This window comes from Ambystoma mexicanum, chromosome 3p (assembly GCF_040938575.1).
Source record: "Ambystoma mexicanum isolate Mex_15411 chromosome 3p, UKY_AmexF1_1, whole genome shotgun sequence".
NCBI classification, from domain to species: Eukaryota; Metazoa; Chordata; class Amphibia; order Caudata; family Ambystomatidae; genus Ambystoma; species Ambystoma mexicanum.
The window spans coordinates 829,249,211-829,275,238 of NC_090925.1; the positions used below are offsets into that span (position 1 = coordinate 829,249,211).

At 46.6% G+C, this 26,028-nt stretch overlaps 1 protein-coding gene across 6 annotated transcripts in view; it reads left to right on the forward strand.

The window, feature by feature from the left end:
* The window catches only part of BCKDK (branched chain keto acid dehydrogenase kinase), a 744,533-nt gene that overhangs the window by 545,345 nt on the left and 173,160 nt on the right, over positions 1–26,028 (forward strand). For all 6 annotated transcript variants that reach the window (XM_069651902.1, XM_069651905.1, XM_069651903.1 and 3 more), the window contains one exon: positions 21,824–21,897. In XM_069651902.1, coding sequence (XP_069508003.1) covers positions 21,824–21,897 — 74 coding nt within the window. The remainder of the gene's footprint in view (positions 1–21,823; positions 21,898–26,028) is intronic.

Genomic DNA, 26,028 nt, shown 5'->3' on the forward strand with positions numbered 1-26,028 from the left:
AATCGTATATAAAAAAATAAATCTATACATTCACCAGTAGGTTCACTTACAATGCATTGGTCAATAATTAACCAGGTAAGGAAGTTAAGTAAACGGATGCAGATAAAATTAATAGAACCAATACAATCCCAATTCCCTTTGACTTAAGAAGTCTTGCTCTGAGATCAATGGGCCTAGTGCCCAAAAGTAGGTGTTTCAAGGGAAGGTATTCTCACAAAGGCTGCAATGAGCTTGTGATAGTGATTTACAAAGGTTACAAACTATTTCTAATTTAAATAAGTATTTGTCCGAAGGAAGGTGAGTACTCCTCTCAATCCCAGTCCCAAGGCCAGGGCTAGGCTACTTTACCCAGGTTTAATGACCAAAGGTAAACACAGATAAAGTTTAGGGGACAAGGGGCTTTGTTCCTATGGAAGACAGGGGGTACAGGAACCGTTATGTTTACTTACCCCCTGACTCAGATTTTTCCCAGGCCTCACTGTGCATTGTCTGGGAATTGCTGGGTACATGATCTTTCGTCCTTTGTTTGGGTGAGGGTTTCCCAGGGGTTGCAGATTCGAGTGCTACTTGGGTCGAGTCTCACTTCAAGGTGCAATGCCAGAACAATAAAGAATGTAGACTGTCGCAGTGCAGACCCTTTCTGGACACGTCACAGGATGGATAAAGATGAGTTCTAGCGACAGTCACCACTTACAGGTGGTGACAGGCTATCTTCCAGGCACGGTCACAGCCACAGAAGCTGCTCCAACACAGGCTACTTTTGATGCTAAGGTGCTGACATTTTGTGAAAAGGCGACTTAGGGCACAAGCTGGCAACCTCCAAAGTTCTGAGGCTTAACACGGAACGGCAATTGGTGCAGCAAGGTAGCCCACAAGGGAGCTGGTCAGTCCACCGGGCAGTCCAGGGACACTTCTGAAGGCTCTTAGGGCATGCAACCTCGAGAAGGCATTGAGACTAGTTGGTTCTACTGTTTCCACTAGTTCAAGGGCTGAAACAATGACAGGGGTTTTTCCCCACAGCTCATCTCTTCCATCAGTGTTATCCTTAAGTCTGGGACAGCGTCAGCCAAATGAAGAATTACAGTTAATATCCATGAAACAAGCTATTGAATTAATTCCAGTGTTCCAGTATGGCTGTGTTTTAAGTTCACATTGTCCTGCCCATACTTCAAAGCATTGTTTTAGTACTCCATCAATTGTCTGTCAGCCCTCCTGCCACCATTCATTTTTGGCCCTCAACTTTGTATCCATGAAGACCTATTCAAATTAAGGTTCTTACTTCGAAATCAGTCGGTCACTAGTTATGGCCAGCCGAAGGAAGCATTCATCAACTGCTAGTTTACCTCCATTTTAAGCCACTTCTTTCCAGTCAAATTAAGTTATATGGTTTTGTTGACGTTGTCACAACTTATTAGTGTGCCTGCTACATTTAACCCTTTAACTGCCATGGGTTTTCCCCCTCAGTGCCAAGGCCCTTTTTGGTGATTTCGGTATGTCACCATTCAATGCCTTGTAACCTTTTTGTTACATGAGATATCTCGGCCAAATTTGGTTGCTTTTTTTCCCACATGTAGGCGATCGTAACGCCACCAAGGAATCCTAATTTGCTGTAGGGGGTGGGGAGAGAAAATAATAAAAAAGGAGAACATTTTCTTTCTTCAAAAAATGTCAATAAAATTATATACAAAGAAGCCTGTGGTTTTTCCTTGTAAGTGCTGGGAACAAATGGTTTGCTGTGCTGAATTCCCCATTTTTCAGGCTTTCAAGAATAGGTTGAGTGGAAACCCAAAAAACATATTTTGATATGGTTATCAACCATTTTGTGAGAGGTAGGTGATTTTGGCCTTTTTTTCCCCAATAGGACATGCATGGACGGAATGGGAAAAAAAGGGTAGGAAAGCTGAATGGGAGGACAGAAAGGCATACATTTCTGAAAAGTAGACAACATTCCAGTTTTAGGAAGGGGTGATTTGCACAGGTCAGTGTTGGAGAGAATTCTCAGAAATGTGCTAATTCCCTCCACCTTGGAGACCCCAGGGAACTTTGCTGGATTTTGAGGACTTGATTTTTTTAACCTGCAGAGAGTGTGACCCTTTTTCCCAGTCTCTCATGTATTTTATTGTGATTTTGAAAACTGTTTCTTTTGGTTATGGACTCTGACAAACTCCATACGCATTATCTTTTACATTTTGTCACACAGCGAAGTCCTTCAGATTTCCCAAAGGTTTAAATGCCTTCTCTTTGATAAACTACTGTTTCCAAGAACAGTAAAGTGAAATTGACTTAACTTACAATTGTAAATTTCTAGACCCAGCACACCCTACCTTACAATAGAGTGCTGGAGGGGTTACCTAGGTCTCTTTGTTCATTTTGCCTTTGGCGGGATTCACGAATGAAGCCTGCCTCTGGCTCCAGGGTGTCTGGGGTAGACAGGAAGTGAGGCAGGTGCCCGAAACTCCCTGTGCTTAGTCTCCTAGGAGACCCAAATGCACTCTGCTGAATGGCCGGCTGATTGTCCGTCAAGGACAGCCACCCTGCTGGGTGACTGACAGCTAGGCTGGAATGAATGGGAGAGAACTGAATAAAAGGCGAGTGTTTTGGCTTGGAAGAGTCGACCACAGGACGAAGGAACCAAAGAACTTGAAGAGGACGCCTGCTGCAACTCCTGGACCGTTGGTTTGCCCAGTGAAGACTGCTGCAGTTCCGAAACGACAAGTTTGCATCGATACAGAAGCCCCTGCACGGACGACTTCTCCCCTGGAGTTGGTGCGACCAATCAACTCCAAAGTAAGCCACCTGGACATCCATCTCAGAGCTGGTTGAATTTCCACAGAGTTGCTGCTGGAAACCGTATAGCCAAGGAGAGGAACACCAGATTGTGTGCGTTGCTTTAAGCTGGCCTAGAGCTTCAGGAAGATCCTGCAGACTCCTAGGAAGCAGGACTGCCTGAGCCCCCTCAACAGAGTGCGGGACCCCAGAAGCAAGGAAAGTCCATCTCGACAGCCAGGAACCGCGGTGTTGCTATTTGCGCTAGATGCGAGGAGCTGAAACACTGAACAGCCACTGAAAGTGAAGTTTACCGGTTGCAAGTTTTGACCGTCCCAGTGCATTGCAGGAGTTCCCCGACGTCCGCCCTCTTGTCCCCACGACTGAGGCCCAGGGACAGTGAGACCTGCAGAGCTGTACAGCAACAGAAGGCATCAGCTACATCTTTTCTTCATTTGTAAGCTACTGCAAAAAGTCTGACAGAACTTAAATCTTACTGTAGAAGTGCTTGTAACTTCCACAACTCATAGGTGTAATCAGCTTGTGGCCCTCATTTGATTCTTCTTTTCATCACAGACTCCTAAGAACTTGTGCAAAGACTTTTCCATTTACTTACCAGAAGTGCTTCATCCTATACAAGATGTTTTGCCCATTGACTTTGGCTTAGCCTATTGAACTGAATGACTCTTCTAGGAAAATCTCAAAGTAGTTGCCTACTTAAGAATATTTGTGGTCTCTTGTTGTTCTAATAACCTTTGCCTTTTACCAACTTATAAGAGTATTCTAAATGCCAATAGTAAGATATTCATGTCCCCAGCCCCCTAGTTATTGAAGTCACCTATGGGTGTAGGTTGTGTCTGTGGGCCATCCCAAAAGGGTCTTTACTGATTTAGAAACTAAGAGTTTACAGTGTTGAAGTGTATTTGTGTGTTACTATTATATTGCTCCCTTCTGAAGAAGGCTTATAAATGATAAATTAATAATTGTTTATGCAAGAAACCTTGAGTGTTACATGTAACTGTAATTCGAAGGGATTGTGTCCTCCGACGTATTCCTTATCTTAGATAATTCGCCTCCAGCTTGCTGGCCTCGGCAATTTTTTTCTCTGTAGAGGGCGCTGCGCGTCAACGTCCTCCGAGTTGGTGTCCCTCGACAGCCATCGTATCGGCGCCGACGTCGCCATGCCCATAAATAGCCACGCGTGGCGTCCGTTGCTCAGTTCTGTTTTTCCGCGCTTCGGGGGGCCTCGGAATATCGTTGCTCAGTTCAGTCAGATAAACCTCTTATATTTCCTCGATAAAACCAACTCGTACTCGATGGCTTCCTCATCCGAACCTATGACTCCGCGGTCCGGCTTCAAAAAATGTCAAGACTGCGGAAAGCAAATGTCGCTAACGGATCCTCACAGGATCCGTTTGTGGTGCCTGGGAGTTGAGCACCATTGTTCGGAGTGTGAGAACTGCATGTCCATGACGGCGAAAGCCTTGACGTTGTGCAAGGGGAAGCTCGAGAGAGGTAAGTCAGTTAAAACCTCCTCGAAAGTTTCTTCGGCCGAGGCATTCGTCTCCTCGCCGTCGAAAGCATTCCTATTCTAGGTCTCGAAGTAGCTCCCACCACTTGTCGAGATCTAGACACTCAAGAAAGAGACGTCGAAGATCTCCTTCCTCATCATCTTCTGTTCCCCGGGGAAGGGTCTCCTGCCCCAAAAAACAGCTCTCAGGCTGAGTGGGAAGAATTCAGGAAAAAGATGCTAAGCGTCTTCGAGAAAGCGGCCTCGACCCCCTCGAAGACAGCTGAGGGTGATACCCTGGGTGAAAAACCCAAAAAATCGAAATGCCGCGAGTCGTTGCACCCGGCGAAAGAGTCCACTCGAGAGCGCCACAGGCCATCGGGTAGCAAGGCACCATCTTCGACGCCATTGTCGAAAGTCCCTTCGACTCATGGATCGGCGCAATCAACGCTGTTATCAAAGGGTTCTTCAAGGCATCGGTCGATCGAATCGACGCCGATAAAAGAAAAAAACACGGCTACTTCACAGCCAACGGTTCTACCCAGGGCCTCCAGCATGACTCTGAGAACGTCGTCGACATCCTCAAGCAGGATCCCGATCCTCTGGAGTTCCTCGAGGCCTCTTCCAGTTTTCTCGACGCCTTTCTCGGCGCCTTCGAAGCCTTTCTTTTTCTCGACCAATAATGACAAGTTTGGCTCCTTCTGCTTTAGAAATGGGTTTTACACCATTTCCGAGGTCAGAGGACCCCAGAACCTTATCTTCAATCTATGAAGAAGGGGAGGATTCTGATCAAGAAAGACCCTTCGGGCTGCAGAGGACCACACCACCTGTTTCAGAGGATTTTACCTCTGAGGAAAGAAGGTTGAAAGACCTACAGGAATCCTTACATGAGGCAAGTGGGTTGGACACTTCCCCAGAAGTGGAATTTACCAAACCAGACCCAGAGGAACATGCTGAAACCCACTATAGAACCCTTATGGCAAGAATTATTGAATTCATGGGTTGGTTTGCACCTTCACCTGTTTTTCAACAGGATGACCTTACAGACATACTAGATAAAGGTCCACAGGAGGATCCCGTGGTCCCTTTCCATACAGCTTTACAAAGGAAAATGTCATCAAATTGGGAAACTCCTGAGGTTATCCCTGCAGTCAATAAAAAATTGTCAGCCAAGTATAGGGTAGCTGCGGCTGACCCTGAATATTTATCAAAACACCTGACTCCAGAGAGCCTGGTGGTTCAAGCGGCAACTTCATCAAGCAGCAGATCCGCTTATCCTACTGTTCCACAGGACAGGGATGACAAAAGGTACGATTCTTTGGCAAAAAGTATTTTCTGCTTGTAGTATGGCGTTGAAATCCATCAACACCACTTGTACTCTCGCCAGGTTCAGTCACACACTGTGGGAGTGTGCTTCATCAGCAGCTGACTGCATACCGGAAGGAGATGAAAAGGAAGCCTTCCTTAACATCATTAAAGAGGGCAAAGATGCCATGTGCGAATCTCTTCAAACTGGCATCGATTCCGCTGACAGTATCAGCAGGGCCATGGCGGCAAGTACTACAATCTGCAGGCATGCGTGGTTACGAAAGTCTGGCTTTGCTCCAGATGTACAGGCCAGACTTTTGAATATGCCCTTTGACGGCTCTTCTTTATTCAGTAAATAGGCTGATTGGCTGATCAGAGCTGTATCTTCGGAACACGCTCATATCCAGCTAGATTATGTCTGCCACTTCCTTCACAAACTGGGCTTCTCCCTCAATGTAAAGAAGTCACAGATGATACCATCACAGAGACTCCAGTTCATCAGAGCGGTCCTGGACACTTCCCTGGGAAAAGCCTCGCCACCAGAGGTGAGGGCTCAAGATATTCTGCAGATGGTCAACAAGTTTCAAAATGCCCAACATCTCCCAGCCTTCGACTTTTTGAGATTGCTAGGCCTCATGGCATCCTGCATCTTCCTTGTGCCAGAGGCTCGCCTGAGAATGAGATCTCTCCAGTGGGCACTAAGAACCTAGTGGTCACAATACTCAGGAAGAATGACAGATCTCCTCTCGATTCCGGGCAAGGTAGCCCACGACCTTCAATGGTGGGCCTATCCAGAGAACATCTTGAAAGGAGAACTGTTTTGGCAACCATGGCCGGAGATAACGGTAGTCAGACGCCTCACTCACGGGGTGGGGAGCCCAAGCCAACGACTTGAACATCAGCGGTCGTTGGTCTCCATCGGAGTCCAGACTACACATCAACCTATTACAGCTGAGAGCGATCAGACTAGCGCTGAAAGCTTTCCTGCCATCAGTACAGGGGAGAAATGTCCTGATAATGACGGACAACACGGTGGCCATGCATTACCTCAACAAAAGAGGAGGCGTAGGGTCACTGCCACTGTGCAGAGAGGCAATGCAGCTCTGGTTTTGGGCAATTCAGGAAGGAATCTCTCTATCGGCAGTTCACCTAGCCGGAGAGAAGAACTTGACAGCGGACGCTCTGAGCAGGCAGAGCACAGTCTCCCACGAGTGGGAGCTAGCTCAAAGTCCTTCAAGAGATCTTCGCCCTTTGGCGAACCCCTCAGGTGGATCTGTTCTCCCAGTACCAACAGGAAGTGCGATCTGTTCTGTTCAAGGGAATTGCCCCAGAGAGAAGCTCTAGGGGACGCATTCATAGTGGACTGGGAGTTTCCACTCCTTTACACATTTCCACCAGTCCCTGTTATTCCTCAAATGATCAGGAGGTTGAGAAGATTCCGGAAAACCATGATCCTAATTGCCCCGGACTGGGCCAGAAGAACGTGGTACCTGGACCTTCTGGATATGTCCATCTGCCCTCCAATCCGTCTTCCACTCAGAGAATCTTCTCTCGCAGAAGGGAGGTCAGGTTCTCCATCCAGACATAAAAACCCTCAACCTTCACGCTTGGCTTCTGAAAGGTTGGGGTACAAGGTTTGGGACCTCCCTGATGGCGTCATGGAGGTGTTGCTATCGGCCAGAAGGCCAGCAACAAAGTCTTTATACTGCTGCCGTTGGAACAAATTTTGCAGCTGGTGTAGAGAGGACAATATCAACCCTTTTTCATGTGGTACACCAACGGTGTTATCGTTTCTACTCTACTTGGCAAACTCAGGCCTTCAAGTTGGCACTGTAAAAGGCTATCTCGCGGCGCTATCAATCTTCAAGCGCACTGCGGAGGAACCATCGTATTTCAAACTACCCTTAGTAATACAATCTCTCAAGGGATTAACTAATGTCTATCCTCCAAGACCATTCCAGTTCCCATATGGGACTTAAATTTAGTCTTAAATTTCCTAATGGGTACTCCCTTCGAACCACTCCACTCTTGTTCGCTGAGATTTCTCACTCTTAAAACTGTCCTATTAGTATCACTAACATCTGCTAGGAGGGTGAGTGAATTACAAGCTCTATCTTGTAACCCCCCCCCCCCATACAATTTTCCATAAGGACAAAGTTGTCCTACAGGTGAAGCCTAATTTCTTCCCAAAGGTGGTTTCTGAATTTCACATCACTCGGAAAATTACCTTACCTTCGTTCTACCCTCCTCCCCATCCGGGGAAAGAGGAAGAAAGGCTACATAGGCTGGACCCAAGGCGAGCTCTAAGCTTTTACATCAGCAGACTTGTTAGGATTAGGCAAGCAGACCAACTGTTTGTAGGCTACTCAGGTCACAAGTTGGGACTACCCATAACAAAACAGACCATTTCCAGGTGGATTATTTTGGCCATTCTGGAATGTTACAAACTGACAGGGAAAGAGCCCCCTCAAAATCTTAAGGCTCATTCAACCAGGGGTATTGCAGCCTCTTCGGCCCTCCAAAGAGGGGTACCAGTCCGAGACATATGTGCGGCTGCCACATGGTCGTCCGCACATACATTCACAAGAGTTTACAACCGGGATTCCTCCGCTAGTCAAGAGACCAGATTTGGCAAAGCCGTATTACATTCGGTTCATTCCTAAAAGGGATACACAACATTCTTACTCCCACCTCCATTTACATGCCACTGCTATGGGAGTCTACCTAAGATGAGGAATACGTCGGAGGACACAATCCCTTCGAAGAACAAGTTACTTCTTACCTGGTAACATTCTTTCGATGGGATGTTCCTCCGACGTATTCCTTATCGCCCCTCCCATCCATCCCCGCAGTAATACTTCCCTTGTGGTTGCAGCTTACGCTCCTTCAAGGCCAATAGCCAATTTATGCAAGGCTTATCTTATGCTACAAAACGGAACTGAGCAACGGACGCCGCACGTGGCTATTTATGGGCATGGTGACATCGGCGACGATACAATGGCTGTCGAGGGACACCAACTCGGCGCACGTCGACGCGCACCGCCCTCTACAGAGAGAAAAATTTCCGAGGCCAGCAAGCTGGAGACGAATTATTTAAGATAAGGAATACGTCGGAGGAACATCCCATTGAAAGAACGTTACCAGGTAAGAAGTGGCTTGTTCATCTCTGTGTAACTCCACTACAGCTCACATTGACCCCTCTTGAGATAAGCCTGGCTGATCAACATGCTACCAAAACTGTGTAGTACAAGCTTATACCAAAGGTTGTGTTTCCTATACCTGTAGTCAGAGTTGTGTGTAGTGGTCCCAGAGGGTACTGCATACAAACTTTGCCTAACAGTCAGGCAAAAATGTAGGGAAAAATTCCATTGTTTTGGTGAAAAATCGGGAAAATGACAGAAGAAAATGTATGTGGTAGACATGCTCGGCCCAGTAAGGCAATGGCTTCTGTGAATTTTGAGAAAAACAGTGCTGCGCTACATTCCCCCCCGACTCTTCTAGTTAGGAAATCACACATTTTTTGTAATGTTTTAGAAAAAACAAGCAATATGACAAGCCAAAAAGGGAGCCATGGTACACAGGAGTGTTATGCTTAAGGCCTAAACATACGTACTTAGCATGTGTAAATAAGGAAAACAAATGTGGTGAGGAAGGGCAAGCTTACATTTTTTGAAAGAGCACAGGCAGACCTTTTTGAAGGGTAGGTAACTTGTGCAGGTTACAAAAGTGTATTGTGCCCAAAGCAGTGACTACATATAGGTTACATTTGGGAAATGAAAAGGTTGTGTGGCAAAGGGCAGCAGTAAATGGGTCGAAATGTTGTGAAAAGCAAACCCACAACTGTCGTACCTTCCCGCGTTTCCACAGGTGTCCTGACAAAAACATTACCTCACATGTGTGGGTGCACCTACCTGGGAGCAAAGGGAAAAGGCTAAAACACTGGTAACCACAAGCAGAGCAAATCTTCAGGCATTTTGCTCATGTGGACAACCTACAGATTTAGGCCTAGGGTGTCGAAGCCACCAAGGAAAATGGGGGACCCCATGCATTTCCAAAAAGAAGACACCTGTGGGAATCCACAAAGGTCTGACTTGTTCAAATCGGCCCAGAATCGATTACCCACAACCCCCGGCAAAGTCAAAAGATTTGGGAGAAAAACAAAATGTTTGCACATTACACTGTGCTCACCAACCAGAACACGCAGCCAACACCACATGGCCTACCTTCACGTGTTCCCACAGGTGTCCCGACGAAAACGGTACCTCACATGTGTGGGTGCACCTACATGGGCGCAAAGAGAAAAGTCTAAAACACTGGTAACCCCAAGTCTTTCGGGACAGCAGATTCTCAGGAATTTTGCTCATGCAGACAACCTACAAATTTAGGCCTAGGGTGTTGAAGCCAGGAAGGAAAACGGGGAACCCATGCATTTCCGAAAAGAGGACACCCGTGGGAACCCACAGAGGTCTGACTTGCGCATATCGGCCCAGAATCGATTACCCACAACCCCCGGGGAAGTCTGAAATTTGGCGAAAATTTTTCCGTGTTCTCACATTGCTGTCTGTAAACTCATTCACGTGCACCTTTGCTCACACTTCTCATTCATACAGGTCACAATGCAGTCGGACAGACAAGGTGGGGTTTAGCACAAGGAGGAACCTCGTTGTGAGCAGTGAAACCAGGGCAAGGCACGCACCGTTTCACTGGCCATTCATACACCTTTCGTGTCTGCAGTAAGTAAGCATCCATTTCAGCAGTCGCACCTCTACCAAATCGCTTGCGCCACAGCAAGCATATCTACACACTTATAGCATGTGGACATCTGCTCACAATGCAACCGTGTCTCAGGCAATATCTTTCACATAATTTTCCAGCAATTGCATATCAACTGTGTCTGCATTCAAATGTCATCTGCCACCAATCGTATCCGCAGAGATCTGTGATCCGACCGCGGCTGATTTTTCCGTTGCCGAAATGTTTGCATGTGAAATGTACAAACCACAAAAGGTTTGTACATTTCCCATGCGAACAAACGTTCAAAACCTCTAGATACCCACACCCATGACACACCCCCAACATACCCACAACCCACTTACCGGTCATTTTGTCACGCTGTGTCCCTTCAGCGCCAGTTCCCTTTCAATTCCGTGATCGGGAACCGGCGCGGCAGGGTCTTTTTTTTTTTTTTTTGTTTTTTTTTGGGAGCTGCAGGGGTTCCCCCCCCCCACAACCCCTGCTCACTATACCACACAGTATAGTGAGCAGGGTGTTGCGGGGGGCACCCCCACATTTTCTTTTTCTTTTTTATACTTGCCTACAATGCTCCCACCAAAGGTTCAAACCTTTGGTGGTAGCATTTTTCGGTCTTTTTGTACGGTCTGACCTTTTTGTTTTTGGTCCGATCGTACAATTCCATCTGCACACTCACAGCAAAGGGATATCTGCAACATTGCAACTGTGTCTCCAGGCAATATCTTTCACACTATTTTCCAGTACTTATCAACTTTGTCTGCATTCGAATGGCATGTGATTCAAATTGTATCTCCACACTGATGGCAAGTGCGCATTGGCTCACTTGGCTACCTGGCCTACAGGTGCTGACTTTCACACCAACTTCGAGTACGGCCTTAACAATTATGCCTGCATTCATCGTTCATGCTTAAACATTCATATGTGCAGCCTTACCCACACTCGAACATGCTAATCATTTCTGCACTGCTGGGAAAGTGCATTCACAGAAATGACATCTGCATGTACTATGTAGCTTTGACTCACTCACACACCAATCGTATCCAAGTCATTCCTACAGAAGACTTTTCAATTACACCACACAACATTATTTCAGGTAAAACAATAAAGAAGGCAGGGTGGTGCGAAGTCGCAAGACACCCCAACCATATAGATGGTGTCCAAGTACCACTTTCCTGACACTTGAACCTCAAGGGAGGGCGCCAAAGTGGCATGTACTATTTTCAAAAGACACCCCTTGAGTAGAGGGAACCGGAATGGTGTTCCAGTCTTCTCCAACGCACACCTCCAGTACAGGGAGCAGGACAGACATTTTATTGTAAGGCAACCCACAGGTGGAAGGAGCCGGAATCGCGTTCCTTTCCAATGTATGCTGAAGCGGAGCTTCACTTAAAGTTTTTTTCGAAGGCAGACCTGAAGTGGAGTGAGCAGCACTAACATGCCTTGCCAAGACACCCCGAAGGTGAGTGAACCAGTGTGATGTTCCCATCTTCTCCAAGGCATTCCTGAAGTGGAGGGAGCTTGAGTGGCATTCCTTTGCAAGATACGCCTCAAGTCAAAGGAGCCAGAATTTCGTTCCTTTGCAAGTGACACCTCGCACAGAGGGAGCTAGAATGACCTTTCCTTCTAAAGCAGGCCTCAAGTGAAAGGTACCAGAGTGGTGTGCCTTTCCAAGGCAGGCCTCAATTGGAGGGAGCAGGATTAGTATTCTTGCCAAAGCACGCCAAAGGGGAGTTAACCCCAATGGAGTTCCTTTCTTGTGCAAGGCACACTTCGAGTGGAGGGAGCTGTAGTGAATTTCCTTTTGCAGGCAAACATAAAATGGAAGGAGCCTGAATTGCATTCCTTTTTGCAAGTCACGTCTCGAACTGAGCGAGCTAGACTGACATTTATTTCGAAGGCAGGCCCGAAGTGAAAGGTACGGCAGTGGTGTGCCCTTCCAAGGCAGGCCTCAAGTGGAGGGTGCTGGACTAGCAATTCTCGTGAAGGCACGCTAAATACAGTAAAGTGAGTTGCAATGCTGTTGCATTTTTATTGAAGGCAGACCTCCAGTGCAAGCATTTGGAGTGCCGTACCTTTGTAAGGCATGCACAAATTCAGAGCCTATGGGTCCCTATGATGGGCATTGCTGTAAATTAGTTGATCTCCCAATACTTTTCCTTTGTATGATACAAAAGGAAACAAGGCTGTAGGCAAAGGGCTGGCTTGGAAGGGCATTGAGGACAGTACACCCCAGTATCCCTCCTCATTACTTGTTTTTTACACACCTTACATTTTCTGTAAGGTTGTGTCTTCATGGCTGTGGCAGGAACATAATCCCCAAAGTGTCGATCTTGCAATCTGGCCACATCTTCTAACTCTGGAAAGAAGGGAATTTTTACATGGACCATGGTCCGAGATTGAACATGGTATGGCTGAAGCACTTAGTCTGCTTTATCTACTCCACCCATGTACTTGTTGTACTCCAGAATGCATTTGGGCTTCCGCACTTGCTGAGCCTTCCCGTGGGCAGTGACCAGTGAAGTACTTTCATCATGAATAGTACTTAGCATGTGCACATCCCTTCTGTCGCATAATTTTACTGCCACCCGTTCATCCCGCTGCAATGCCATACATGCTCCCTTGTCCAACTTCTTACACACAAGTTGTCTGGGGAAGCCTTTGCGGTTACTGCAGATTGTACCGCATGCCACTGTGCCCACATTGTACAATTCCTTGAAGAGTGGAATTCTGTGTAGAAATTGTCCACATGTAAATGGTGAACCTTGTGGAGCAATGGTGTGATAAGATCCCAAACAATCTTTTCACTTGTACCTAAATTGGCTGGGCAACCCGGAGTGTTTAGGGTGGAGTATTTTCCAGTGTAGACTCTCGTGCTGTAGGCATACCCAGTGGTACTTTCGCATAACATGTACACCTTCATCCCGTATCGTGCTCTCTTGTTCGGAATGAAATACCTGAACACTAGCCGACCTTTGAACAACATCAATGATTCATTAATGGAAATGTTCTGGCTAGGAACATACACCTGCGCAAATCGCAGATTAAAGTGCTTCAGAAATGGCTGAAGTTTGAATAGCCTATCAAAATGTAGGTCAGTTCTGGGTAATGCTGCCGAGTTGTCATTGAAACACAACATACGTTGCAGTGCTTGAAAGCTATTTCTACTTGTTGCTGGATAAAACAGGGTTGAAAGTAACGCTTCAGTAGACCAGTACATTGAGATAGACCGCTTCAGCAATATTCCCATGAGCAGAATGAGACCCCAACAGTTTCTCATTTCAACTTTGGTCGTTGGAACCCATGCTTGTGCTCTGGAATGGGGTTTCAGAGTGGGACCCCTTGACCTCAAGAACTGTGCAGCGTATACATTGGTTTGCTGAACCGCATCTGCAATGAACCCATCAACAAAAAGGTTGAAAAAGTCAATGGGCTGAAACCCATCTGTATACAGTGTGCACCTTGATGTGCCCCCTTTCACTGGTATAACAGGCTGAGCCATATTCTGGAGGCACCCACTGTGACTCATCAGCCATGTCAGGATATGTCGCATTCCTTGCCCATCCTGCAAGTCCCCTGACCCTTGCAGGTCCCCTGCATGTGGGAAGTGTGGGAAAAGGTGCATGTACTCTTTTATCCTCATCAGATGAGGAGGATGAAAAACTACCATCCATCGAAAACTCACTTCCCCAATCATCTTCCGTGATGATCCGTGACCCTCAGAAGCACTATCTGTTTCAGATTGCATATCCGGCTCTGTGCTTTGCTCCGAGCTGGACTCCATCACTGCAGCAAAAGCCTTTACACCAGACATTGTTCGAAGAGAAGCCAAAACTACTGTCGCTATGGAACCCTTCACTGCCCAAAGAACAGATGAAGACTGAAGCAATAAGTATGTGTGTTTCTCAAAGTATGGAACCTAGTAGAGGAAGTGGTATTCAATGCCACAGACCTACACCACACAAGTACGCCAAAATGTCCAGACTCTGCTCACAAACTGTAGCAGCCATCTGCAATATGACATAATCTCAGCCTGCTTCAAAAAACAGAGTACTATTTTGCAAACACTCACATGAAATACCAAGGACCACCTCACTGCTTTCTCACAAGTGGGTAGACGGCCACAACACATCTGCACCTAAAACAGACAACAAAAAATCTAAGGAAGCTGTCCTCTTCTGCTATACATTACTCAAATACAAGTCTGGGCACAAGGATTGCACCCACAGTACCAATTCAGAGACAGCCAACGTGCGTTGCACCCTCCCCTCCTTCATGGGGTGCTGGTGGATGGGAAATGGAGGTGAGAAGCAACCACGCAACGTATTAGTGATTGGGTGAGTTGAAAAGGCAGAGGCGATCAAGACGCAGACAGGGAAGATGAGGAAATTACATGGCAGGCCCTTTAAGACAATTGCTGGCACACTTTTGACAAAACCCTATTGGCGAGAATTCTCATAAATGTGCTAATTCCCTCCACCTTGGAGACCCCAGGGAACTTTGCTGGATTTTGAGGACTTGATTTTTTTTAACCTGGCGAGCGTATAACCCTTTTTTCCACACTCATGTATTTTTGTGTGAATTTTACCTCTGTTTCTTTTTGGTTATGGAGTCTAACAAGCTCCATAGGCATCATCGTTTTCAATTGTCACACAGCACCTTCAGTGCAGTGGACCACGGACGTCTTTTAGATTTTCCAGGGTTTAAATACCTTCTCTGGGATAAACTACTGTTTCCCACAGTAGTAGAGTGAAATTGACTACTTAGGGTGTGATGGGTCGAACAAGTACGAGTGCTGGAGGGGTTACATGGTATCCCCTGTGTCTAAATGCTCATGTAACATTTTTATGTTACCCTTTCCTCAATTGACTGGCTGGTGGCAGTGGTTTAGTTTTGAACTACCAAGGTTAGCGTTTACGGCGACCGTTCGCCTACCTGGTAACGTTAAAAGCAGGAGCCATCTTTTTCAAAATGGCATCCAGCTATCATTGTTAAAATGGTGCCGGGTCTTCTTTTTTCGCCATGTCTTTGTGTGAAGGTCCTTCTAGAGTTTTTCTCTCCGCGTTAATCCAGTTTTGTTCTCTTTGTTCATTCACCTTTGGTGGGCTTCAGGAGTGAAGACTTCCATTTACTTACCTGAAGTGCTGCATCCTATACTGGCATATTGACTGTGGATTAGCCTATTTGAATTGAATGACTCTTCTAAGTGCTATCTGAAAGTATTTTCCCTGCTCATGACTATTTGTAATTTCTTGTGTTCTAATAACTTTTGCCTTTTACTTCCTTTTTAAGAGTATTCTGAATGCCAACAGTAAGGTATTAAGGTCCCCAGCACCCTTGTTACTGAAGTCACCTGTCGGTGTAGGTTGTCTTTGGGCCATCACAAAATGGCCTTGTCTGATTCAGAAACTGAGTTTACAGTATTGAAATATATTTGTGTGTTACTATTCCATTGCTCCCTTCTGAAGAAGACTGTATAACTGACTGATAAATTATTAATTTATTATGCAAGAAACCTTGAGTGTAAGAGTTTATTTGAATACCTGTAACTGTTAATCTGTGTGTAACTCCACTACAGCTCACGTTTCCCCTCTTGAGATGAGCCTGGCTGCTCAACACGCTACCAAAACTGTGTAGTACAAGCTTATACCAAAGGTTGGGTTGCCTACACCTGTAGTCCTAGTTTTGTAGTGTTCCCAGAGGGTACTGCATACAACCTTCTTTTCCTAACACCCCCTGCTCATTCACATAGAGTTCTGTGTTGGAAGGGGGGAAGGCACAAGGATGGAACTACTGCAAGGGCAAGCAAGTGGAATTAGGCTGCTGAAAGTGGCGAAGGTTTGCAAAGAAATGAACAGCACCGACATATTGAATGCATTGACATGCCATTAACGCTAATCAATTGCTAGGAATTCGGAGTCTCACTGTCAACATATTTCTTCACAACTTTATTACCATGCCACACAATCTAGTAACTGAATCAGTTACTGTCCCCCAAACTCCCCCGGCAACACAATGTCTGGACAAATGCGAAAATGTCTTGAATGAAAATGTCCATGCCACTTTTTGAAAGGTGCACGCTGTCTCAGTGAAACATCAGTTCACCTTTGATGAAGCCATGGTGAATTATCCGAGTTCTATCATTACGCTTTGTCAGTCTTTCCAGCTCCCCATTCAGTTTCCTCACCGAGGAGTTGATGGCCCTTGCATTCCCTGGTGTTCTCCAATCCCTCCTGGGAATCATCTGGCACCAGGCAACCAGTGTTTGGAAACCTGTGCTATCTATTCCAGTTCCGCAATCAATAGCTCCCATACCCCTTTCCGTCCCATAGACGTCAAATCATTTCTTCCCAGGTGCACCACTATAAGATTAGGGGGGGCGTCTCCTTTTGCCTGGGCATTGCTGATGGCTCCTCTGAACTGCCAAAGATGCCCCTCCCCCTATTCTCCCCCCCCCGACACCAAACCAGTGGACCTAGAGAGCATCCCTTCGAGACCCAGATGTGGTTGGCCCTCTGAAATGTTGCTCAGCCCTTTGGATGAAAGGGTGGCAGATAATCCACAGAACCCTCATCCTCACTAGGAAATGGAAACTGGAAACACTCCCATGAATATTGCCAGACATACAGTTTACCAATTAGCACAACTATTGCTGAAGCACATGTCTCTTGCACAACAGTCCCAGACACACTTCCCCCAATCTGACATGCACTTCAGATGGGATGAGCCCAGGGAGGGCTGCATGAGATGCCCTCCTCTATTTGGGGTGAGGGGACACTACAAAACGTGGGACAGGCCCCTCAATGGATGAGGCAGTAGATTTGGGCACCCTGGGGGCAGATTGCCACATTAATGTGCCCATCTGTGTCAAGGGAAGTTGGGTAAACAAAACAACATTTAAAATGATGGGATGCATTTCATTTTAGGGGGGCGGAGGGGCACCCTAAACCACCAGGGAATTTTGTAATGCGAAGGGGGTGGCCCTCTTCACCCCGACCCAAAATGGAGGGGGGGGCACCTCATGCAGCCCTCCCTGGGGGCAGATATTTGCTCCTAGGAAGTGTCATCTGACCGCAGGGAGGGCTGCATGAGATGCCCCCCATCCATTTGGGGTGGGGGAGAGGGCCCCCACAAAACGTGGGACAGGCCCCCAATGTATGGGGCAGTAGGTTTTGGGCACCATGGGGGAGATTGGCACACTAATGTGCCCATCTGTACCAAGGGAAGTTGGGTAAACAAAAAATTGAAAATGGTAAGATGCATTTTAGGGGGTAGCTGAGAGGCACCCTAAACCACCACGGAATTATGAAATGGAAAGGGGGGGTCCCCCATCCCAAAATGGAGGGGGGGGCGCCTCATGCAACCCTCCCTCGGGGCAGATATCTGCTCCTACGAAGGGGCATCTGACCGCAGGGAGGGCTGCATGAGATGCCCCCACTTCCATTTTGGGGTGGGGGAGAGGGCCACCGCAAAACGTAGGACAGGCCCCCCCAATGGATGGGGCAGTAGGGTTTGGGCACCCTGGGGGCAGATTGTGCACCAGCTGATACTTGCTAAAGCTCCTTGGATGCCAGACCCTCCAAAGGCTGCCGTCAGGAGACTGGGACGGCCACGGAATCCTGAAGAGAAGCGCCCGGACATTGAAGTCCATCCCTGTCAACTGCCATCGCTGACCGGAGCCGCAGTGCTCCCCAGGTGCACCACTATAAGGTATGGGGGGCATCTCCTTTTGCCTGGGCATCGCTGATGGCTCCTCTGAACTGCCTTGAAACAAGGACTCCCTTGCTCATCCTCGTCGACTGCTTTCGTCCTGCCGGAGAAAGTCAAGGCCGCTGACGACTGAGGAGAATCCACTGATGGGTTTCCCGCCACCCGAAGCCCGCAGAGATGCTGATAACTCGATGCCCTTGCTGGGCCGAAGTTCTTCATTGACTCCTTGCAGCAACAAACACTTGTCGTCGAGGTGCACCGCACACCTCAGCTTGTAGGATGTTTTCGACCGATCGTCAACGAGCACCGCATGAACCAAAGCTGCTGCCGCAACAGTGTTCACCCTTTTTCTTCACTGAGACTCAACGACCCATTACTCCTACCTGAAAGGGAGTGCGCTCAAGAAGGGCCCGTCGATGACTCACAGAAGAACTCCCCAAAGCCAGGTACTTTGTGTTTGTGGAACCTTTTAGAAGGACTCGACTATATTGAGCATAATTGGACTGAGCTTGTTAATACTTTATTTACAGGTTGCCCAGGTGGGGGGATCCTCACACTGAACTGTCTCTAGTTAACGGGAGTCAGTATTCTGCCATTGCTTGATTTAATTAGCATTCTTTCTGTGGTTTATCGTTGATTCATCTTACAATCTGATTCGTATGCTATTGTGGGGCTGTTAGCTGTGGTCGCATTTCAAAGGAATCGATAGTTAAGGGTGGTACACCGTAGACCTGTATATATTTGCCATTATAGTATCGCCAGAGTACAAAGTGTGTTATTGTGATACATAACGTGAACCTTATTTATATAAAGACTGTATTCACTAACCTAGTGTGTGGACATTCCTTTGTGGGTGCTTGGGGACTACACTGTACTTAAGAACCAGCCCGCATCACCTCCTGAGAGCTTAAGCCTTGATTGCTCGATCTTGGCTACCGCATAGAGAATCTTGGCTGGGGTGCTCTGTGCCTCTCCTTTGCCATGTAGAGAGCGGGAGTAGAGACGCCCCCCTCCAGTGCTTTACACTCCCCTCAAATGGATGGGGGGGCACAAAGCTTAAATCCAACCCCCCCGGCTACGTGAGGGGGAGGTCCCTCCTCACAGCATGGGGGTTGGATTTCTTAAGAACTAATCGGTTACCGATTGGATTTCTTTCAGTTTCACGTCAGCGTAAGTAACGCACGCCAACATGAAACTTGAAAGCAAATTCACTGCGGCAGCCATTTTCGGCTGCCACAGTGAACAGAGAGGTGTGCCCTTCTCCCTCGATCTCCGGCTTTATAGATGGACAGAGCCCACCAAATGGCCTCTCCCCTTATGTACAAGGGATCTGATCCTTAACCCCCCCCCCCACCCCTGCCAACCCCACCAGAGTAACATAACTCTTAATTTTCACATGATCCATCTGGGCCATCTGAATTTCTGTTTTGCGATTTCATTATAAATTAAGTTTTTGTATGATTCTAATAAATTAAATATATTGATTTTTGATTTATACCTCCATACCTTCCTTCCGCTATAAAGTATATTTTTCCCTCCAGTTTGTGGGTTGTGGGGGTACCTTTTTTTCAGGTTAGCCACAAGCTGGTGACCAATGTTCTCAGGCTTGATGCGGAATGGCAATTGCTGCAGTGAGGTAGCCTACAAGGGATCTGGTCAGTCCACCGGGCAGTCCAGGGATACTTTGAAGGATCTTGGGGCAGGCATAAAGACTAGTTCCCACTAGTTCAAGGGCTGAAGCACTGACCAGGGTATTAATCTATAGGGCAGAGAAGCAGGGATTCACCGGCCAATCACTGGAGGGGATGCTAGTCCACTTCAGAAGTCATCAGCGGGCTGCTCTTCTTCATAGTAATCTTGGCTCCAATGTAGATCTGAAAAACGACTGCAGATGTCCGTCACCTTTTCCAGATTTGGGGCTGAGGCAAAGCCAAGCCTACCGATGCGAAATTTCTGCCACATTCAAACAGCCAATAGTTGTCCAAGAAGGGACTACTACTGGTTCCACATCTACCCAGTAACAGACTCTCTGCCACCAAGATATTCTGACTGGGACCCGACAGCCCTAGCTCCCTTCCCTTGGTGTGTCCTCACACGCATGGGCACTCACACACACACACACACACTCTTTCACTCTCTCTCGCACTCACTCACTCCCCTGACCCCCACTCCTTGGCAAGTGCATGACCTTACATTAGATTTCCTGACCTGAGAGGGCAGGAAGACTGCCAAAGAACAAGGGAAAAACCTTGTGGCACTGCCATTTTTGGGTGCTAGCCACATTTAGTAGCTGTTACTGGTAACCGTGAAAATGCATGAGAAGAATAATACAAAAACAGTTAAAAAAAAAGTTACTGCTGCCAAATTCCATAATAAAAAAAAGTTAAGGGATATAAAGTATACTCATGTGCAGTTGTAAAAATGCAGGAATTCCAAAAGAGACGTCTCTCATTACAGTTTTGCCAGTATGCCGCTGGTAATTCTGGCGGGATACTGGCAATACTGCCTTACTGTTTCCGCCGCCTGATATCCCGGTATTACCTGGATATTACGGGCAGCGGATACACCGTGAAGTTCCCATTCCATTCAAGGGTGTCCCATAGGACCTTAGTTTGGAAGAAAGGGTAACGACAGGCCTTGGTTACACAGCAGGCTCTCTGGTCGCTAAGACTCACCCACGTTTTCTTCATCCTCTTCGGTTCCAGTGGTTGACTACCTCTTCAGCTTCCAGGATCAGACTTTTATCCAGGATCCCAGCCAATCAAACAGCCATGCAACATTCAATCTTTTGGTAGTCCTTTCAGGACAGCCAGCCTCTCTGTTTGAACTGGTTTCTCGCGGTCGGGCTGGAAAATAAATGGCTGCAGAGTTTGACTCCTCCCTCGCTTCTTGCCTTCAGACACTCTGGAGCCTGGACGTGGAATCCAGAGGATTCCCACCGAAGACGAAATGGACACAAAGGATTTTCCCACCCTGGAGGTCAGAGGAAGGAACAGGAAAGGACAAGGAACACTGAAATGGCAAAAAAGAAGACGTGCCATTTTGGTGAAATGAGCAACCATGGGTGCCTTTACCAGAGCTGTGGAAACAGCCTGTTGTAAAGGTGGCACCGAATTAGTTAAATGGTTCACTGCCACCAGCCATTAAAGGTAAGCTTGTCCCTGTAACAAATGTTAGTTAAAAGGAGAAAGGGGATACATTGTATCTCCCCAGCACTCCACATTAGGTGGGGTGTGCTGCTTTCACCTAATAAAATGTAAAAGGGATCCAAAGATCCTTTCTTAGCCAGAGAAAGGGGAGCCCCAAGAGCAACCCCGCAGCAATAGGCACTATGTGCCAAAAGTTGTCAGAGGATAATATTAAAAAGGCAATAATGGGAGTCTTAAAAATGACACCCGTAAAAGATTGTGTGTGTGGAAAAACGTTGCCACTAACCGAGGTATAAGTAAAAATAATCCACCAGTAAAGCATATGTTCTGGGGTTGACACAGATCAGGAAGATATATCATTGCTATGAACATTTTACCCAAAGCTTAGCTTATCTCTAACTGGTTGTATGGCTTACCTTTTTGTTTTCTTCACTCATTTTACTCCACTTACCATATTTTCTATCCTGATTTAACTGTGTGGGAAGTAAAGTGTTGGTGCTCTTTGGCAGGAGCACCCAAAGGTGCATGTGTATATTGTTGGTAGTTTTGTTTGCCTGTGGTTTTCATATTAGGGGCACAAGGAAGGGTCTGACCATTTCACTGATGTCATCCCACTTTTTTTTTTCAACAGCCTGACTTTGTGGGGATCATCTGCACCCGTCTCTCTCCAAAGAAGATCATCGAGAAGTGGGTGGACTTTGCTAGGTAAGCAGAAGTGACTGTTGTAATGCATCCAGTTGAAAATCTTTTTATAATTTCATGCCAGTAATTGTAGGTGCAGTTAGCTTGTTTCTGTGATGTCTCTTATCTGAGAAAATGTTTCAAAATGTGGTACTAGTTCTTTTTTTTAAAATATGCTGCAATGGAAACCTACTATTTTACTTTGCAATTAACTTGATGTGATTTGCTTCAACTGGTCTGATCTCTTATCTTCCTGACCTTTGGTCTTTTTACTCTCTAATGGGCAAACGCAAAACTGTGCACCTTTTAGCCTCCTGGGCTTCTTGTTGCTTTTTGCCTTGGATTTAAAAATAATCCTAGTTGATCTCGCCATAAGTGTGTTTAAAGAGATTTCCTTTGTCATTTTGTTCTGCATATTTTTATTAACCATTCCCAAACCATCACCGGATGGAGTGGACACTGGAAATGTGTATACAGCTTTACTTTGCTGCATGGCCAGGTATCCACCATGCACATCTGTTCAAGTGACTCTCCAACTTTGCTTTGTCCACAGTTTTCCACCATTTGATGCACACGACCAGGTTACAGTTCAAATGTGGACAAAATATGCTTTTGTAGGTTGTTTACGCTTCTGCATGAACTCATTTGTATTTCTTTCTGCCCCGCATCTGCTGCCACCCTTCTCCAGACTGGTGGAATTTCTAATATGGTTGGTGTTAAGGTAGATTTTGTACCACCCTCTGAGGATGCCACAACAGCTAGCTCTAGTAGGGGGGGGGGGGAATGCTAAAGCACCTGACAAGAAAGGTAAGTCAAACCTCTTAAACATGGGTAGCGTGGGCAGCGCGACAATGCTTAACTCTGAGGTAGGGGGTAGTAGGTTGACACAGAGGTACAATTAGTCCACACACAAATCCAGAAAATACACTACACTTATATACTGAAAAATATATATTTTAATAGTCACACATATAACACTATCGTTTCAAATAAGTACTTTAAACATTAATACACAATATTAACTATTCCAAGAATATATATACAGTGATGGCAATACAAAGGCTCTCCCAACCCCAATGTCTATGTGGGTCCTTTGCCAAGGGTTAATACCCAACATAAAATATCAATGGAGTGTGAAGGACCAGGAACCTATACAAACCAACAAATGAGTATCCACCTATTTATCTGCACAACCAAGTGTGTTGTCATAAAAGACTCATCCCACCCCTAGTGGATGTGAACGGCCCTGGGCCTGGTGGCCAGCACTTAACATATATGGCATGGGGTGGAATTAAAAATGCAAACCCAATCTAACACAAATGAAAAATAGATTCACAATCCCCAGATCTAAAACACAACAACCATTATTTTAGACCTCCTAGGGCCTTAGTACAGGAAAAATGCCCAGTTGCCCAGAACAATACATTGGTTCCATGTGATAATGTCCCGGCAAAAATGTCTGCTGGCAAAAGTCAGCAAAATATTCCTACATGGAACATACAGGGGACACCCCAGCAACCCTAAAACCTTTACTTTTCAAGGGGAGCGTGGTACACCCCTGCTCCACTTTTCCCCATATATATGGTCACCATATATGTCGCCGCAACCTTTTCCTGGCGACATTATGTATGATGACCGTATTTATTTGCTGACAATATTACCGGCCTCCGAGGATGGAACATTAGTGAACATTAGCAAAAGCTTCTAACACTCAATGAATATTTAATTTCAACAATAGTCCTCTCCCTGCTAAATTTCTTTCAAATATACACAATGTTACAGTGTTTCAGGTACTGTTGCCAGTGCGGAAATGCAAGGGATGACTTTAAACATGGGTAGAAAATCACAGGTAAGTATTAAAATAGTGAGCCTTAGTCCAGAGCTCAATGAACCCCTGGGGGATCAAGTAAAAATGTCCAGAAGGCAGGTACGTATCCCTGGGAGAGTTCCTGTTCATTTCAAAGTTCCATATGAGATCATGGTAGAAGTTAAAGGCCCATTCACATTGAAGGGATATGTATCTGTCTACCTCACAGGTGCATGTACTGCAACAATCAACCCCAGGAACCCAAAGGAAGTGTTTCATAGGTCGGAAGAGGGGCCCCAGAAAAAGGGGCATAACAGGACTCCCCCCCCCACCCCCCCCAATGCAAGTATGTGGGGATCCATGGTCAGGAACAGTCTCCCAGGAATCACTACCACCGACCAGGGGAACAACCAGGAGGGAATATCTTGAACAATCACCCTTCCTAGGACCCCAAGCTAAGTACTCCCGACAGCAGTTTTGGCTGAAAGGACTGCAGGGACCCAAAACAAGCCGGTACGTTTCTGGCTCTTCTCCACAGGTGCGGTTTGTAGGATTTGCCTCACTGGGACTTGAACCCTCAACCAACGAAAGCCACAGCATTGCAGAAAAGAAACCGCTCCTCCCAGGGTCTCTACTTTCAAGCCTGGAGTGAAAGTTCTGGCGAGGGAGTCTCCCAGTAGAGCAGGGAACCTGAACAAAAATGAAGGGCTCCACCCAGCCGATGTGGGGAGTCACCTGGAGTCTTCAAGAAATCCGGACTTGACTTCCCAAACAGGGATAAGGCCCAGCCACTGTACTTAGCAAGCATTTTTGGGCCATTCAGAGCTCTCTGACACCGCTTTTGGTCCAACAACATTTTCTGGACTTTAGGGGGTTTAGGATGCCTGTAAACCCCTTTTGTTAGGCCTCCAACGTTTTCTAAATTTTTGCAGGCCTAAAATGCATTTTAATGCCTTTTTTGGACTGCTAACATATTCTGAACTTTCAGGGGTGTAGGATGCATTTTTTGTGCCAAAAATATTTTTGGGAATTTCTGTGGTCTAGGATGCGGTAATGCCCCTTTCAGGCTGCAAATGTTTTTGGGACATTCAGGGCTCTGACACCGTTTCTGGGCCACAACCATTTTTCTTAGCAAGCATTGCCAAGTGAGGGCTTTATAATGGCAGGAATCCATGTACCACGGACAGAGCAGCAAGAGCGAGTTAGGGGCAGGGCAGAACCCAAATAGCCATGTGAATAGGGCTTGGCCTCAGGCCAGCCAGCCACTTGCAAAAAGAGGCTGGGGGGGGGCAGAGGTTCAGGTGACTGGGACTGCCACTAAGACAAAGCCACCCCCAAAGGAAGTCGGAGGGCTAGTCCAGTGACTTCCATTTAGGACCAGTATTGAGGCAGACCTGTTTGGGCACACAACAAGCCCACATGGTCAGAACAGCCTTTTTGAGACCACCTTGTGGTCACCTAGACAAAGGAAAGCCCTATAAAGCAAAATGTCTGGGAGCAGGATTAAAAGAAAATGGATACCACAGTGTCTCCCAAAAAGTTGAAATAAAATGGCTTGCACCATTCGTGAAGCCATAATTAAAGCAAAGCCATCACAAACCTATTCTACCAAAACAAATTCCAGTGACACAATCACTCTAGGGCAGAAAAGGGGTGCCCGAGAGGCTCACCTAGGACTGGGTACCTTAGGGGTGACCAAATACCATATACCTTATATAAGGTAAAAAGGGAAATAATGGCAGGGGGACTTCAGGAGATGTCCCTCTGGCCACCTAAAAGGTATTAAAGAACCGAAAAAGACAAGGGGGGAGGGGTGCAAAGGGTCTAGGGACCCCAGAATCCCCAAAATAGTACTTCTGGCTTAACAATTGGTGATCGGACTCCAGCCCCTTCTACTGAGTGACTGGCTAGACCTTGGCCAGCCCCTTTGTGCAAGGCATTGAGGTTCTGTCCTGCCCCTTTTGCACTCTATTGGTTTCTTGTTCTGCAACAAGGAGTGAACAGGTCTGCGGGGGGGATATTTTCTCAGTGATTCCCGGCATTTTTGCTGGTTTTTCCCTGAAATCCCTTTGCCATTGCAACCCTTTCTACCTTAATTAAAGCATTTGATATTAAGTCACCCATAAGGTGCCCGGCACCAGGGGTGTTTCTCAGGCACCCCATTTCTCTCCTTGGTTAGTTTTAGCTTCATTTAGGAAGTTTTAGGAAGTGGGTAAGTGTTGGGATGGATTTACATTATCTACCCTGTGGGTGGATTGTGGCAGGCCAACCTATTATGGTGAACATGAAAGGGACAGTGTTGCCAATCTGTCATGGTAGTTTTTAGGGAGAATTCTCATAAATGTGCC